Here is a 15801-nt window from a genome sequence, read left to right on the forward strand (position 1 = left end):
GGGCTGTATTTAAGTTAAGTGAGTGCACATCGCGCTTGTTTAATAGCAACAACCCTCATTATGAAGTTCTACCTCGCCCAGTTAATTGCTGCTGTAAATGGTTGAATAACAAGGCTCGCTGACGGAGAGACGGAGTTAAATGGGTTGCGGTTTTTTGTTGTTGCAACAAATTGAAGTGGAACCGCACTGCCACATTTACAGTTCTCCAAATCATATTTGTTTGCTTTTATGGAGCTCCATATTGGCCGATTTGTAGGTGCAAACTTGCTTAGGGACCACTCCTTCACGCAATTGTATGTGATGCACACGACTAGGCTGTGACAGTTATCAGCGCTGGCGATCCCGCCGATAACGTTTTTTGCTGTAACAAACGAGGTGAAAAGAATCCTCAAACCCTGAAATCACTTTCCAAATGTCTAAATATACGGGACGCGTTGAGCGTGTATGACAAAGCACACCTGTTGCTTGCAACAAAAGGATGTCTCCCCCTCTTTTTTTATGGTCTTTTTATATTTCTTGATTTGACGCGCAAAAGAGTGAATGGGTCTACCTTTTTGACTGCTGCATGTTATCCCTTCTGTCTGTGACACGGTCACATCCCTTCATGGCTAGGTTTTTTCAGCTTCCACACTTTCTGCCTTTTGTGAAAGTACAGTGCACTAAACACTGCCATTATGCCCCTCCAGACATCCCATAATGATGCAGACACATCGAGCTCGAGGGATACAAAAATATTTATTTTGAAGAGAATCCGCACTTTGGATTGCATCCGGGCAAATTGCAGGCACCGCATCTTCATAAAAGCTGCCTTTTGCAGTGTAAATTTCAACATTGTTAATTATCGCATAAACTAACACTATGATAGATTGCATTTCATTGCTTTCCATCTTAATTGCGTACAGCCACTGGAGTCTTGTAATTAAGTCTGTTGTGGCCGACACATATGATGAACAAAGCTGAAATGTTGTGGGTCACAGAGGTGACTTGTGTTTTGTTTTTACCTTTTAAATAATGGCATGCCTTTATCTTTCTCAGAACATTGATATCACCAACTTCAGCAGCAGCTGGAATGACGGCCTGGCATTCTGCGCGCTTTTGCACACCTACCTACCAGCTCACATCCCATATGCCGAGCTGTGCAGCCAGGACAAGGTAAGTGCAGTGAAAAGGCTTTAGGTTTTGTGCTTGTATTAGGTATAATGATGTAATGGATGTAAAGGTAATCAGAAGGTGAAATTGCAGCCCTGCAAATTGCTTGCTCACGTCACTATTGGAGAAGGTCATCTGGCTTTAGAGAGCCCCTCCAGATCAGAGGGTATATAGGCCTACTCTTCCACACTGTCCAGACGTCTTTTAAGAAAGAGGTGCGAGGACCCACACTTTACCCCACCACGTGCGACCTGTCGATTGACGCTACAGGGTGAACAGTCTTTAACCCTTTCCCATTACGATGACGTACGTGTACGTCATCAGAATTTTTATTCTGTTCCCATGACGTACACATACGTCATCGTAAAAGAATCGGAAGTAAGAGGCCATGCGGGAGGGCATGTGGCACAGTTTGGCGCCAGCTATCATAGAGTGCGGACATGGTGCCAACAGTTCTCTGTGGTGAGGACAATGTCTTTAAATACGGCGGCACGGCCGCTGTAAAGAAAGTTGACACTCAACGCTTGCGTGTTTCGAGATTCGGCGGTAAACTGGACCCACCAGGCGACTTGCAGACATCTCGGAACAGGAGAGGGGGAAGAGACTTGCCAGTTTTTTCAGCTACCGCGCCGGGAGAACGGTCCAGCGAAACTCTGGATTGCAGTCCAGTGTTGTACTCCATGGCAGCATATCTGTGGATCTAATTGGGTTTTATATTCACGTAACATTTAGCATGCACTTTGGCCTGACCTCACAACTTGTCTCCCTCTTCCTGCCTTCCAGGCCTGACTAGGAAAATTAATCATATCATGTTCTTTTAGGTTTGATGTGCATCATTGGCCACTTGAGCCCGAATTATATGGATACACTGCCGTAAAGCACACATTCCAAATTTTTACTTAAAACTATTTTCTAACGGACAAATCGGTCTTGTGAATTATTTAAAATGGGCAGGTTTGGGTTTAAGCATTCTCTGATCCATTTCAACATCAAGTGTGTCCACATGGCATACTGTTTTCCCTGTTTTTACGACTTGAGTTATGGAAAGTTTTTGACTTTAGGTGCTGTCCTGAAACGCAACACACTCGTTAATAACACTGCCTTAAAGAATATATATATAAAATAGGTGTAATTTTGGGCAACGCAGCATAGTTAAATAATTTGTCCTGAAATCAATCGCTTAAAACCAAAATTACCTGATATTTAGAATGTTTGCGTGTCTTTAAAATACTTTTTGGTTCCACCATTGGAACCTCCTTTGCTTACCCCGAGCTCTCATACTTTGATGGTGCATTGTCTCTGAGTTGTGCGCCTTTTGGCGTCATCTGGTCCAACACCATGTGAGACTAGGCTCTAAGAAAAGCTGTCTCGGGTGTGGACCAATCAACTTCAAGGACAGTGCATACATTATCAGAGTTGTGTTTTTGTTTGCATCCCGACTGCAGGTATTGTGGTCAATGCAAACATGACTCCTTGTAAAAGAAAATGTGTCAGTTTTGTTGCCAGATAAAAGGGTAAAAAAACAATTATCATACTTTTTTTTTTTGGTAAAGTCACGTAGGTATAAAAAAATATATATATCGACGTCTCGATCGCAACACAAGCGGGGTCGTCCTCGGCGGAAAAGACAAAACTAATCCAGCAGTGGAACTGCTTAACCAGCGAGAGAGCTGTTACAACAAAAGGTTATTTATGTGGCGATGGGCAAGCAAGCGGGGTCTGAGCTGGAAGGAATTCCATCCCCGGACGCGACAGAAGCTCATTTCATGCTCATCTCTCTCCCTAATCTCCCCCATTAACACAACTGACGTGCTTGCGTCCAGGGATGGAATTCCTTCCAGCTCAGACCCCGTTTGCTTGCTCATCACCACATAAATAACCTCTTGTTGTAACAGCTGTCTCGCTGGTTCAGCAGTTCCACTGTTGGATTATTATTTTTTTTCCGCCTGAGGATGACCGCTTGTGTTGCGATCGAAACGTCGTGATTTTATTTCTACCTACGTGAATTTACCGAAAGAACCAAAGAGTATGGATTCCTGCAGTCACGAAAGCTTCAAATCAAGATTGTCTTTACAATGTCATCATTATAATTTGTTTCAATGTTTACCTTGTGTATATTTAATCTGTGTTTTCCCTTTTTTGTCATTTTGTTGCTGTGTGCACATAGAAGAGAAACTTGACACTTGCCTTCCAGGCTGCGGAAAGTGTTGGAATCAAGCCCACGCTGGTAAGCCTTCGGGCCACATTGATGGAATATAACTCAGCCCAACTCATTAGTGTCTCTGATATAATGGTGTGGCAATACCGCGAAGGAAACACTTTGTACATTGACATGTCCTCGTTGTTTGCGCGTTTTTCTTTGCAGGATATCAATGACATGGTACACACCGAGCGACCAGACTGGCAGAGTGTCATGCATTACGTTACAGCCATTTACAAGTACTTTGAGACCTGAGCGGCTGTTGGCGAACGCATCTTCGGAGGTCCGAGAAGCAAAGTTCGATGAAATCTCGTTGATTTACCTAGTGAAGCGCAGGAGAAAAAACGTCATCGACTTGAACGTAAAAAGACGTTCGCATCGCTGTCCTTTCACTTCTAGAACACTCCGTAAATGAACCAGCGATTCCATCCTGAAGATGTTGGCAGGGCTTTTTGCACGCACACCTCCCAGAATTTCCCCCTTTTTTTTTACCAGGTATGGCCCACTGAGCTCTATAGCTCAGAAGCGACATGGCCACACATAATAGCTCAACAAAGTGGCTTATCCTGTGGAAATTGATAGCCAAATTACTCTATGTGTGTGACGTTGATTCTAAAAATAGAGGGAAAAACCTAGAGGACCCGGATAAAAATGCACGCGACCACGGGGAGAACGTGCAAACTCCAAATATACAGCAGCAGGCGTCAGGGTCGGGATCGAACCCACGACCTCCTGCATACCAGGCGAGTTGGTTAACGTCTCGCTACCGTGGCGCCGTGTTGATGCTACATTGTATGGGAACACGAAGCCGCCAGGATGGGGTCTAGTGCGTCAGCTGAATTGGGTACGGGGATGACGAGGAGGCTCAGGTCGTGAAGGTGGCCGGCCGGCAGGCTGGACAGCGTGGCTCTGTTGAACCGCCTCGGCCCGCAGTCGCGCTTCCAAAACGTCGTTGACCAAAGGTCTTCAAAGATTTTTTGTTTTGTTTCAAGTCAGCCTTGATAGCATGGATTATGTCACCCGTTCCGGATGGCCGACCGTCATTCCATGAGCGTTTATGTAGCGTTAACTTTACATTGAAGGTGAAGTGTAATTAGGGGGGGGGCAGTCACTTGAAACAATGGAGAAGAAAGCATTATTGTGAATTATTTAACACAACTCCAGTATTTGCAATGTTACATTGCAGTATTTGTCTTTTGTTGTCAAGTAGATAAATGAAGGAAACACTAAAACAGCTGGTTTTTTGCAAATGTGTAGGGAAATAAGGCTGAAGTCTTTGACACTAGTTTTTGTAACAAGTTCCTTACATTCCACATTTTATTACACTACGCAGACAATGTGGCATTTCAGCAGAAGATTTCTGCCTCGTTTTGTCTAAAGAAATATTTATGGTGGTAACGTGTGATGCTTAATTCACTTAGAGGACTGGCGAGATTTGTAGTTTGTCTGGCATTACTCATGCTGTTCGAGCCAGGGTTGTTTGTCTGTTTTATGGTCACGTTCTGAAATGTATTTTTTTTCTATAATCACGTTTGAGCCAAGTGTTTTTTGAGTGGCCCCAAGCAGAAGGGAACGCGGAATGTACACGCGGAAAAGACTTGACGTTTTCACGCCGCGATATAAAATGCACTCCCGCGCCCTCCAATACATGACATTGACGGTGCATGAGCTTGTACATTCATGGTATCCGCCCCCCCCCAACCCCGCGGTCTGAGCATTCCCATCCGTCGGCGATTAATGTGAAGTGCACTGGAAACATTTAATGAACGGTAAACGGTTAAACACTGGGTTGGTGAGCTCCCCATCAATCCGTGCCTCTTGTTGTGCGCCCGCCCGCCTCTTATACTGCCTGGTGACGGTGTCCTCCTTTCGACCGACGCAGCTCTTTAGCCTGTGTCCTGGCCAGAGAGAGTGGAGGGGGTGGGGGAGTGAGTCAGTGGGTGAGTGAGTTAGTGGGTGAGTGCCCTTGCTTGCTTATGTGTAGAGAGTACTTGCATGTTGTAGGCGAGGTAGAGCAGCGTGAATGAAGGTGAAAATTGCGGACGGCTTTTGTCGAGTGGAATTGGAAAGGACGTTGAAGAAAAGGGTCCTAGAGAGCAGCGTGAACCGATGATTTTGCTGGCGGATTTCTTGTGATTGTTAAGCCGTGCCTCGCCCACATTGGTTAGTGGATGCAGGCGCGTGGGAACATTTTGCAAGTTGGGGTGGGGGAGGGATTAAGTAGTGATGGGGTGTTCATTAAGGCAATTAAGGGGCCACGTCATATGCTTTGCCCCTGCGCAAAGTGTAACGGACAGAGGGAGCGAATTCCCCTCGTCCCCTACATTCCCACGCCTATGGGGTGGCTGCTTCACTGAATGGCGATGTAGCGCGGTGAGAAATATCCCGTACCTTGCACCACTCGCTCGCTCACTCTCCCTGCTCCCAACAGTTCAACGCCAATTGGGTCACATGTGCTCAAAGGTGCTGGGTCACAGTGCCTGGTTTTTAAATGGGAACGCGGTGAGGGCACGGACAGGGTTGGCCTGAATGTGTGCCGCGTGCGTCTGCTACTAATTTACCGCAATCAACGACGGGTCCTCCGACACAAGGGAGGTCATCTATTTGTTTTTTGAGCAGCTAGCCAATGAATGCCATCTAGCAAAACCGCATGGGGGGGGGGGGGGGGATTGTTGGAATGGCGTGAAACCGTCCTTTGGAATTCGTGTCCGGTATTTTCACACAATACTTGAACGATACAGGAATACATTAAAGCCAGTTTTGCACAAGCGACATCTGTATGGTGGACGATTGCATGGCTTGAAAATGTAAATGAATAACGGCTTATTGACATGTACATTCTCATGCACCCCCCCCCCCCCCCCAACCACCGCCAAACTCGACGTTACGTTATAAAGTTCACCCGTATTTTCTCGCTACGCACCCGGGCGGAAATTGTGGAAATGTTCAAGGTGGCATTAATTGGCGGTCATACTCCTAAATATGGGGGGGGGGGGGGGTGTATCCGGTTCTCTGTAGAAATGCTCCTCATTATCCCCTTGTCCTCCTCACTCCCCCCAACCACTACCCTGCATGTTCCACGACTGCTGCCCCTTGTCAGTGGTGTAATGTCAGGTCGGTGTGTGGAATGCGCACACCGTGAAGACAATTCTGGCTAATTAGGGACAAGCATGGTGCTGTAAAGGAGGTGACGTTTTGCATAAATTGCTCTTATTTTTGTTACGTGGCTTAGCTGACTCACACTTCCATTGAGATCTGTTTCAAGATACCTCGGGCACTTGCATTTTTGGTTTGTGTAATCCGTAGATAATGCCGATGGAAGAGAAAAAACCACTAAATCGCAATACCATGCAATGCTACGTAGGTCATTTGAATAGACCTCGGTGAAAGTGAATGACGGTTGAAACAGTACATGAATGTGATACGTGTCAAGTCCCAAATGTGTGTCTGTTCCAACGGCCATGGTGGAGGTGATGCTCATGTCTGTCATTGGCTGTGACAGCGGCGAAGACTCTACATTCCTATGACAGGGACCAGTATTATCGTATGGACCATGCTTGACTTTCCAACAAAGCGGTATCGTATTCATTTTATTTACCACTGAGAGATGATGGGGTTATAGTTCTGGCCACCTTGTGTTTCTTGCCGAGTAAAGCCACGCGGCCGGTCGAGGTGAGATTCATCACATTTAACGGTTTTGTAGGATTTCACTGCCCACCCCGTGCCCCTTTTTTCCGTGCTGTTAACGGAGAGAATGGTGACGTGTGTTCAACAAATTTCAAATGCCCCTTTTCTACAAGCAAAAGTGCAGGTTTCCATTGAATTGATTGTACACGTTTTGTCGCGTGAAATAGCCGTTGGGCTCGTACATGAACACACATATTTTATGCTTTTTTTTACATACATTCTTTTCGATAAGTGATATTGCTGACAACAATAAACAGTACATATTATCCCTGTGTCGCAGCTCAGCCCAGATTGTGAAAGGTTGGTTGTTGAAACACGTTGTTGTTGTCCTTGACGTCGATTCCTTCGCCTGCAAATGAACGCGCAGCATGAGCATCTCGTGTTGCTCCGTGAAGATTTTCGAACGGTCATGGGGAGAGTGGTGGGACGATGCTGTGTTTTTTATGAACTCGGCGATTTGAGTTGGATCCCCAGCCACAGGTAACATCAGGGGTAGCGAAGGACAGACAGGATCTTGATCTTTATGAACTGATCCAAACATCCTCTTCCCCCACTACCCCTCTTCACCCTGCTCCCCACACGACCCACACTAACCAGACACGAGTGACGGATACGTCGTGGGGTTCGATCCCGAGCCTGACGCCTGTATATTTTGGAGTTTGCGTGCTCTCTCTCCTCGGGTTTTCCCTCCACATTTAGAAACATGCCGTTCAGAGTATTTGGCTGCTATACATCTCCACATTATAAGCCACTTCGTTGAGCTATCATTTGTGGCCAGATGGCTTTTTGAAAAAGCTCTGTAGCTCAGTGGGTCTAACCTGGTAAAAACATTTTTTTGATAGTTGTATAATAAGTTCCATGGTATTATGGGTGGTAACCACACAGTCTTCGCACACTGCATCATCTGCTGCCATGCTGCCGTGGTATTTTTTTTGTGCGAATGCGGTTGAGATCGAACGAAGCCAGCCAGGGATCGTCCGAGTCAGTGTTTTTCACGAGGTGCTTATCACGTTAACCAATGTACGGCGATGCTAATTTACGACCGATAGAGGGCGAAAGTTCCCTTGCAATCCAACGGGGAACGCGGCAGAAAAAAAATCAGCACGCGGATTTATGGCGAGGCTTGCTTTCCGTTAAAATCAACTTGCTCCCTGTGAACGCAAAGTTTTGCCAAACTCATTGCTTGTCATAATGGGCACGCGTAATTAACCTTGCCGAGTGGTTTTAGTATTATTAAAGTACAGTTCATAGAGCGTGTACAATTTTCTGCATCACGCACATCTGTGAACTGGATTTCCATTGCGAATCATGGATAAGTTAACTGAACGTACATAGAGAACAACATTGTCCTTATGTTCATACTCTTAGTTCTTTCGGTAAAGTCACGTAGGTAAAAAAAAAACTATTATTAATTTTTTTATTAATTTTATTTTACCGAAAGAACTAAGAGTATGAATCATTGCAGTCACGAACGCTTAAAATCTAGAATTGTCATTATGTTGTATTCATTGAATTGTTTTAATAACTTACTTTTTTTACAAAAAACTGAATTGCGTCTCCGTAAAAGCCCGCTGCTGGCGCCTCGGTTATAATCACTCTGATTTGATGATTTCCAATCATCCGGATATAATCACTGGATGATTTCCAAGCATCCGGTTATAATCACTCTGATTGGAGGATGCCCAAGCATCCGGTTATAATCACTGATTGGATGATTTCTAATCATCCGGTTATAATCACTGGATTATTTCCAATCATCCGGTTATGATCACTCTGATTGGATGATGCCCAAGCATCCGGTTATACTCACTGATTGGATGATTTCTAATCATCCGGTTATAATCACTGGATGATTTCCAATTATCCGGTCATAATCGCTGCGTGGATTATTTCCCAGTTGCGTTCGGATTACAGCTGTCTGTGATTGGATGGACTCAGTAACGTGTAACTTTATTCTACTTTATAATCATTCGCTACGACTCGTAATGCGTTTTAAAAAAAAATCTCTACATGATATTAATAGCATATTCACGCTGTAGAATGCCACTCAAAGATCACGTTTTTTTCTTCCTTTATCGTTCACAACTTCCTCTATTTTTATATTCGTTTTTCCTATTGCAACGAAGCATCGCGAGTTAAGTCACACGCTCAAAATTTACCGGTTGCACAACGAAGTTGAAAGACGCGTTACAGCCGATACACAGAGTCGGTGTTCTTTAGTGCCAGGCCCGCGGGCTACTGGCGGTCTCTGGTAGCCTGTAGTGTGTCCCCTGATGTGCGGCCCCCGACAATACACAACGCGTGTAAACACCTTCCCATCATCATCATCATCGTACTGCTGTCTAACCCAGCAATGGTATCCCAATGTGCGTCTGCCAGAGGTCACAAACGGGTTTTGATTCCTTACCCGTACCCGTACCCGGCCGCACCAGGGTCGCAAACAGGTATCCGTACCCGGCCGGGTACGGGTAGCCGGGTATCGGGTAGGGTACGGGTATCGGGTACCCGGTTGCGACCTCTGGCGTCTGCCCTCACACACTGATGATGTCTTATCGGCGAAAGTGACCCCCCTCCCCCCCCTCTGAAAATGAGTGAACAACACTGGTGTAGAGGCAAAGAAACCGAGGAGAAGAGGCGGGGGAGCGGGGGGGAATCCCCATCAACCTGTCGTTAATATCAAGAGAGGAGAGTGACATTATCAGTTGTTGAATTCGACACCAAAAGTAACACATTTTGAAAAAGGTTTCGAGCCTAGATAACCGAAACTTCCACTTTCCCATTGAGTATTGCGTGACACCACGGGAGGGAGGATACGGACGTTTTTGAAAGGACGTGCATTTTGAAATCCTCGCCATCGATTTTACGAACAACTTATTTGTAAAAAATAAAAGGCGCAGATTTCTAATAACAAAAAGGGGGGAGGCGGGGGAATTATAAAGCCGGTCCGTGCAAATGCGCCGCACAAAATATAAAATGGATATGTACAATTCTTAAAAGTACGGTGTGGTTTCAGACACTTGGTAGAGGAGAAGATGGCCAGTCATCGGAGAAAGAGGACGGCCGTGGGGCTACACTGGAACGGGGGGGGGGGGGGGCAGTCAGGTGTCGACAGCACGGGTAGCTCGCTGGTGGAAGGGGAATTCGAGATTTATTGAGGCAGCAGATAAAAGGCGGCCTCCACGTTTAGTGGAGGTGGACTGTGAACTTCTTCAAGAGGCTGCTGGAACAGAGAAGCAGGTGGACTACGAGCACGCGTATCATCACAATTATGAATATTAACAGACCTCAATCTTAATTTAATTTATTATTTTATCTTTATACGTGACTTTACCGAAAGAACCAAAGAGTAATTGACAGACCTTTTTGTATCCTCTGCTGGAAGTCATGGGGTTTTTTTTTTACAATGCAGCATTATCACTACGCTGGTCAGTGCGGGGTTATTAAAGGGTAGCCCCGGAAGTTGTTTAGATATCACGGACCACTGCTGATGGCCGAGAGTGGAACGCATTTCGCCGAGTTAACATTTGCAGTGTGCTAATCAGTGCGCCACCTGCTCTCTGCCGTATAAGGACAATTAAAAAAACCTCGCCCCCATTATTAGCACACTGCCTTTAACCAAAAAATATAAATCAATAAAACCCTCAAACGTTCCTTTTATCAGACGGACATACTAATTATGATAAAATACCCCTTTTAAAGAGACGACATTTGTGCGTGACTGTGATTGTGCGTGACTGTGATTGCGTGTGGTTGTGCGTGCGTGATTGCGTGTGATTACGTGTGATTGTGTATGTGATTGTGCATGATTGATTGTGTAATTGTGCGTGCGTGATTGCGTGTGTGATTGTGTGATTACGTGTGATTGTGTGTGATTGTGTGTGCGTGATTGTGTGTGATTGTGTGTGATTGTGTTCTTTTGTGTGATTGTGTGTGTGATTGTGCGTGTGTGATTGTGTAATTGTGCGTGATTGATTGTTTATTTGTGCGTGATTGTGCACCGATGCCAACGTGGCTTCATCGTTTTAGTCACTGAATACAAAACAGCGCTTGCGAATCTCAACGTGGGGAGGAGACGGGTTCCAGCAGCAGTGGAGTGGTTCGCCCTTTGCAATATTGACCCCCCCACGGCACGAAACCTGAGTTGAATTCCGATCCAAGGCTAACTAACATCAGTGGTGATATGTCGTGCTGGGGGCGATGGCGGTGTGGTGGATATCAGACTGCGAGGGATATCTGAACCAGACCCGCGTTCCCCAAACCTCAACCCAGCCCGCACCGAGCAAAGTGGTGAAGTATGGATTAAAACTTTCGTGACTGCAGGGATTCATCTTCTTGGTTCTTTCGGTATTTTTATTATTTTATTGTATGTTTTATTTGTATTATTTTATTATTTCCCTTCTACGTGACTTTACCGAAAGAACCAAGAAGATGGTGAAGTGTGGTCAAACAACTCTCGGTGTGGGGAGGCTTTTAATTAAAGAGTATATCGACAAAAGGCCTGTAAATGATTACTCATTATTCCAATGCATGCTCATATCTCCCGTCTTGTGTGACACTGCTTGCCGCAGTCGTTTCGCTGAATCACGACTTCAGGAGAACGTTCGCCGTTTCCTCCTCACCCCGGCATAAACGTCTCGTCACCCAGTGTGGTTGTGCCGTTGTGGTGGTTGGGTGGTTGTGTGGTTGTGGTGGTGGTTTTGGTGGTTGTGCTGGCTGTATGGTTGTGTTGTGATTGTGGTGGTTGTGCTGGCTGTGTGGTTGTGGTGGTTGTGTGGATGTGTGGTTGTGGTGGTTGTGGTGGTTGTGTGGCTGTGTGGCTGTGTGGATGTGTGGATGTGTGGTTGTGGTGGTTGTGGTGGTTGTGTGGCTGTGTGGATGTGTGGTTGTGGTGGTTGTGGTGGTTGTGTGGATGTGTGGATGTGTGGTTGTGGTGGTTGTGGTGGTTGTGGTGGCTGTGTGGATGTGTGGTTGTGGTGGCTGTATTGGCTGTGTGGTTGTGGTGGTTGTGGTGGATGTGTGGATGTGTGGTTGTGGTGGTTGTGGTGGTTGTGCTGGCTGTGTGGTTGTGGTGGTTGTGGTGGTTGTGCTGGCTGTGTGGTTGTGGTGGCTGTGTGGTTGTGGTGGTTGTGGTGGTTGTGTGGATGTGTAGTTGTGGTGGTTGTGGTGGTTGTGGTGGTTGTGTGGATGTGTAGTTGTGGTGGTTGTGGTGGTTGTGGTGGTTGTGTGGCTGTGTGGTTGTGGTGGTTGTGTTGGATGTGTGGATGTGGTGGTTGTGTGGATGTGTAGTTGTGGTGGTTGTGTGGTTGTGGTGGTTGTGGTGGATGTGTGGATGTGAACCCTATTTTTAGGTGCGTGGTGACACTTGGGGTGCGGTCTCTTTGCAAGGCGCACGGGGGCGCGCATAGTGAACGCTCGCACGCACACACACAATCTCACACACACACTCTCACATACACACACAATCTCACACACACTCTCACATACACACACAATCTCACACACACATACACACACTCACATACACACACACACACTCTCACATACACACTCTCACATACACACACAATCTCACACACACATAATAAAGATCCCCCGTATAGCCTGAACAGACTGTAGGGGCAAGTGCTGTTAGCGAGCACCTATGAAGGCCGGAACGGTACACGAGGGGGTGGGTGGCCAGCACCACGCCCAACACACACTCTCACACACATACACACACTCTCACATACACACACTCACATACACACACATACTCACACACATACTCACACACAATCTCACACACACACTCACATACACACACATACTCTCACACAAACACAATCTCACACACACACACTCTCACATACACACGCTCACATACACACACATACTCTCACACACACACAATCTCACACACACAATCTCACATACACTCTCTCACATACACCCAATCTCACACACACACACACACTCTCACATACACACACTCACATACACACACAATCTCACACACACAATCTCACACACACTCTCACATACACACACTCACATACACACACACAATCTCACACACACACAATCTCACACACATACTCTCACATACACCCAATCTCACACACATACTCTCACATACACACACACACAATCTCACATACACACTCTCACATACACACACACAATATCACATACACACTCTCACGTACACACACACAATCTCACACACACTATCACAGACACACAATGTCACGGACACAAATTCACGCAAGCACACACGCACTGTCACGGATACAGATGCGCTTTATCTAGCGCATATACACAAGCGCACACACACACTCACTCTCACAGCTGTGCACTATCCCACGCGTGCACACGCACTCACGTAAACACTCAAGACACGCGACCCTTCCCCCCCCTCTCTCTCACACACGCACACTGAAGCACTTCACTCACAGATACAAAAGACAAATGCCCCCCCCCCCCAGCCTCTGATAGAAGACTGTTTGTCACGGGACACGAATGGGTGGATGGTCGGTTACCACGCCCGGCCGTCTTTGTCTTCCCAGTGACGATGTTCACACAACCGCACTCGGTACCCGTTTTGAGGCTGAGTCGACCTAGGGGAGGCCCAGAACCGGTGCAGATATCCCATACCTGTCAACCCATACGGTTTAGTCCGTATTCTTGGGCGGGGAAATTTTAATTTTCTGGTCCATACGGCGTGTCTTATTCGTTTGTGTTTCTCCCATGTGGATGGGACTGTAGGATGAAGGTTGAGATTTGTACGAGGCACGGGGTGACCGATAATGTCTGGAATTGGTCTGTGATAAGGTAGGGCACTGATAAGGGGTTGGCAGCTTTGATATTCGTTCGTCACTTCACGTTGGTTGTGAGCAGGAATCGAATTCGGCTCGTCAAGTTCGTCGGTTGCAGCGCGCTAACCACTGCGCCACCGCTCCCCCTCTCACGAACACCTCCCTGGCAAGCACTGTAACACCCCCCCCCCCCCCCCCATAACGTACACTCTCACACAACCTCACACACACACACACAGCTGTCTACAGCCGCAGCGAGAAAGACACTCCTCTGACTGGGTCGTGGGGAGTGTGTGAGTGTGTGTTCGGTGTGTGTGTGTGAGTGTGGGATGTGAGTGTGTGTGTGCTGGGTTAGTGTGTGAGTGGGATGTGAGTGTGTGTGTGTGTGTCTGCTGTGTGAGCGTGGGTGTGTGAAGGATGTGTGTGTGTGCTGGGTGAGTGGGATGTGAGTGTGTGAGTGAGTGTGCAGGATGTGTGTGTGTGTTATGGGTGAGTGTGTGTGTGCTGGGTGAGTGTGTGTGTGCTGGGTGAGTGTGAGTGAGTGCAGGATGTGTGTGTGTGTGCTGGGTGAGTGAGTGTGTGAGTGCAGGATGTGTGTGTGTGTGCTGGGTGAGTGAGTGCAGGATGTGTGTGTGTGTGCGGGGTGAGTGTGTGTGTGTGCTGGGTGAGTGTGTGTGTGCTGGGTGAGTGTGTGTGTGCTGGGTGAGTGTGAGTGAGTGCAGGATGTGTGCGTGTGTGCTGGGTGAGTGAGTGCAGGATGTGTGTGTGTGTGTGTGCTGGGTGAGTGTGTGAGTGAGTGCAGGATTGTGTGTGTGTGCTGGGTGAGTGTGTGAGTGAGTGCAGGATGTGTGTGTGTGTGTGTGCGGGGTGAGTGAGTGCAGGATGTGTGTGTGTGCTGGGTGAGTGTGTGTGTGTGTGAGTGCAGGATGTGTGTGTGTGTCTGCTGGGTGAGCAGGATGTGTGTGTGTGTATGTTCGGGGTGAGTGTGTGAGTGAGTGCAGGCTGTGAGTGTGTGTGCTGGGTGAGTGTGTGAGTGAGTGCAGGATTGTGTGTGTGTGTGTTCGGGGTGAGTGTGTGAGTGAGTGCAGGCTGTGTGTGTGAGTGCAGGATGTGTGTGTGTGTGTGCGGGGTGAGTGTGTGAGTGAGTGCAGGCTGTGAGTGTGTGTGAGTGCAGGATGTGAGTGTGTGTGAGTGCAGGATGTGAGTGTGTGTGCTGGGTGAGTGTGTGTGTGAGATGTGAGTGTGTGTGTGTCTGCTGGGTGAGTGTGGGTGTGTTCGGGGTGTTAGTGCAGGATGTGTGTGTGTGCGGGGTGAGTGTGTGTGTGAGTGCAGGATGTGAATGTGTGAGTGTGGGGTGAGTGAATGCAGGATGTGAGTGTGTGTGCTGGGTGAGTGTGTGAGTGAGTGCAGGATGTGTGTGTGTGTGTGCTGGGTGAGTGAGTGCAGGATGTGTGTGTGTGTGGGGTGAGTGTGTGTGTGTGCTGGGTGAGTGTGTGTGTGAGTGCAGGATGTGTGTGTGTGCTGGGTGAGTGAGTGCAGGATGTGTGTGTGTGTGTGCGGGGTGTAAGTGCGGAGTGAGTGTGTGAGTGTGTGTGTGGGGTGAGTGAGTGCAGTGTGTGAGTGTGTGGGTTGAGTGAGTGCAGTGTGTGGGTGTGTGAGTGCGGTGAGTGAATGCAGGATGTGTGTGTGTGCTGGATGTGTGTGTGTGCGGGGTGAGTGAGTGCAGGATGTGTGTGTGTGTGTGGGGTGAGTGAGTGCAGGGTGTGAATGTGAGTGTGGGGTGAGTGAATGCAGGATGTGTGTGTGTGCTGGGTGAGTGTGTGTGTGAGTGCAGGATGTGTGTGTGTGTGCGGGGTGAGTGTGTGAGTGTGTGTGTGGGGTGAGTGAGTGCAGGATGTGAATGTGAGTGTGGGGTGAGTGAATGCAGGATGTGTGTGTGTGCGGGGTGAGTGTGTGAGTGGGATGTGAGTG

The 15801-nt window shown here is 47.5% G+C and overlaps 1 protein-coding gene across 6 annotated transcripts in view; it reads left to right on the forward strand.

Annotated features, from left to right (window-relative positions):
• Positions 1–7302, forward strand: part of SPECC1L (sperm antigen with calponin homology and coiled-coil domains 1 like) — a 35433-nt gene extending 28131 nt beyond the window's left edge. For all 6 annotated transcript variants that reach the window (XM_061561941.1, XM_061561944.1, XM_061561945.1 and 3 more), the window contains exons 16-18: positions 1036–1152; positions 3317–3376; positions 3515–7302. In XM_061561941.1, coding sequence (XP_061417925.1) covers positions 1036–1152; positions 3317–3376; positions 3515–3604 — 267 coding nt within the window. In that variant the 3' untranslated portion in view covers positions 3605–7302. The remainder of the gene's footprint in view (positions 1–1035; positions 1153–3316; positions 3377–3514) is intronic.
• The last annotated feature ends 8499 nt before the right edge of the window (positions 7303–15801 follow it).

This window comes from Lethenteron reissneri, chromosome 28 (genome assembly GCF_015708825.2).
Source record: "Lethenteron reissneri isolate LAM-NWPU_2019-01 chromosome 28, ASM1570882v1, whole genome shotgun sequence".
NCBI lineage: Eukaryota > Metazoa > Chordata > Hyperoartia > Petromyzontiformes > Petromyzontidae > Lethenteron > Lethenteron reissneri.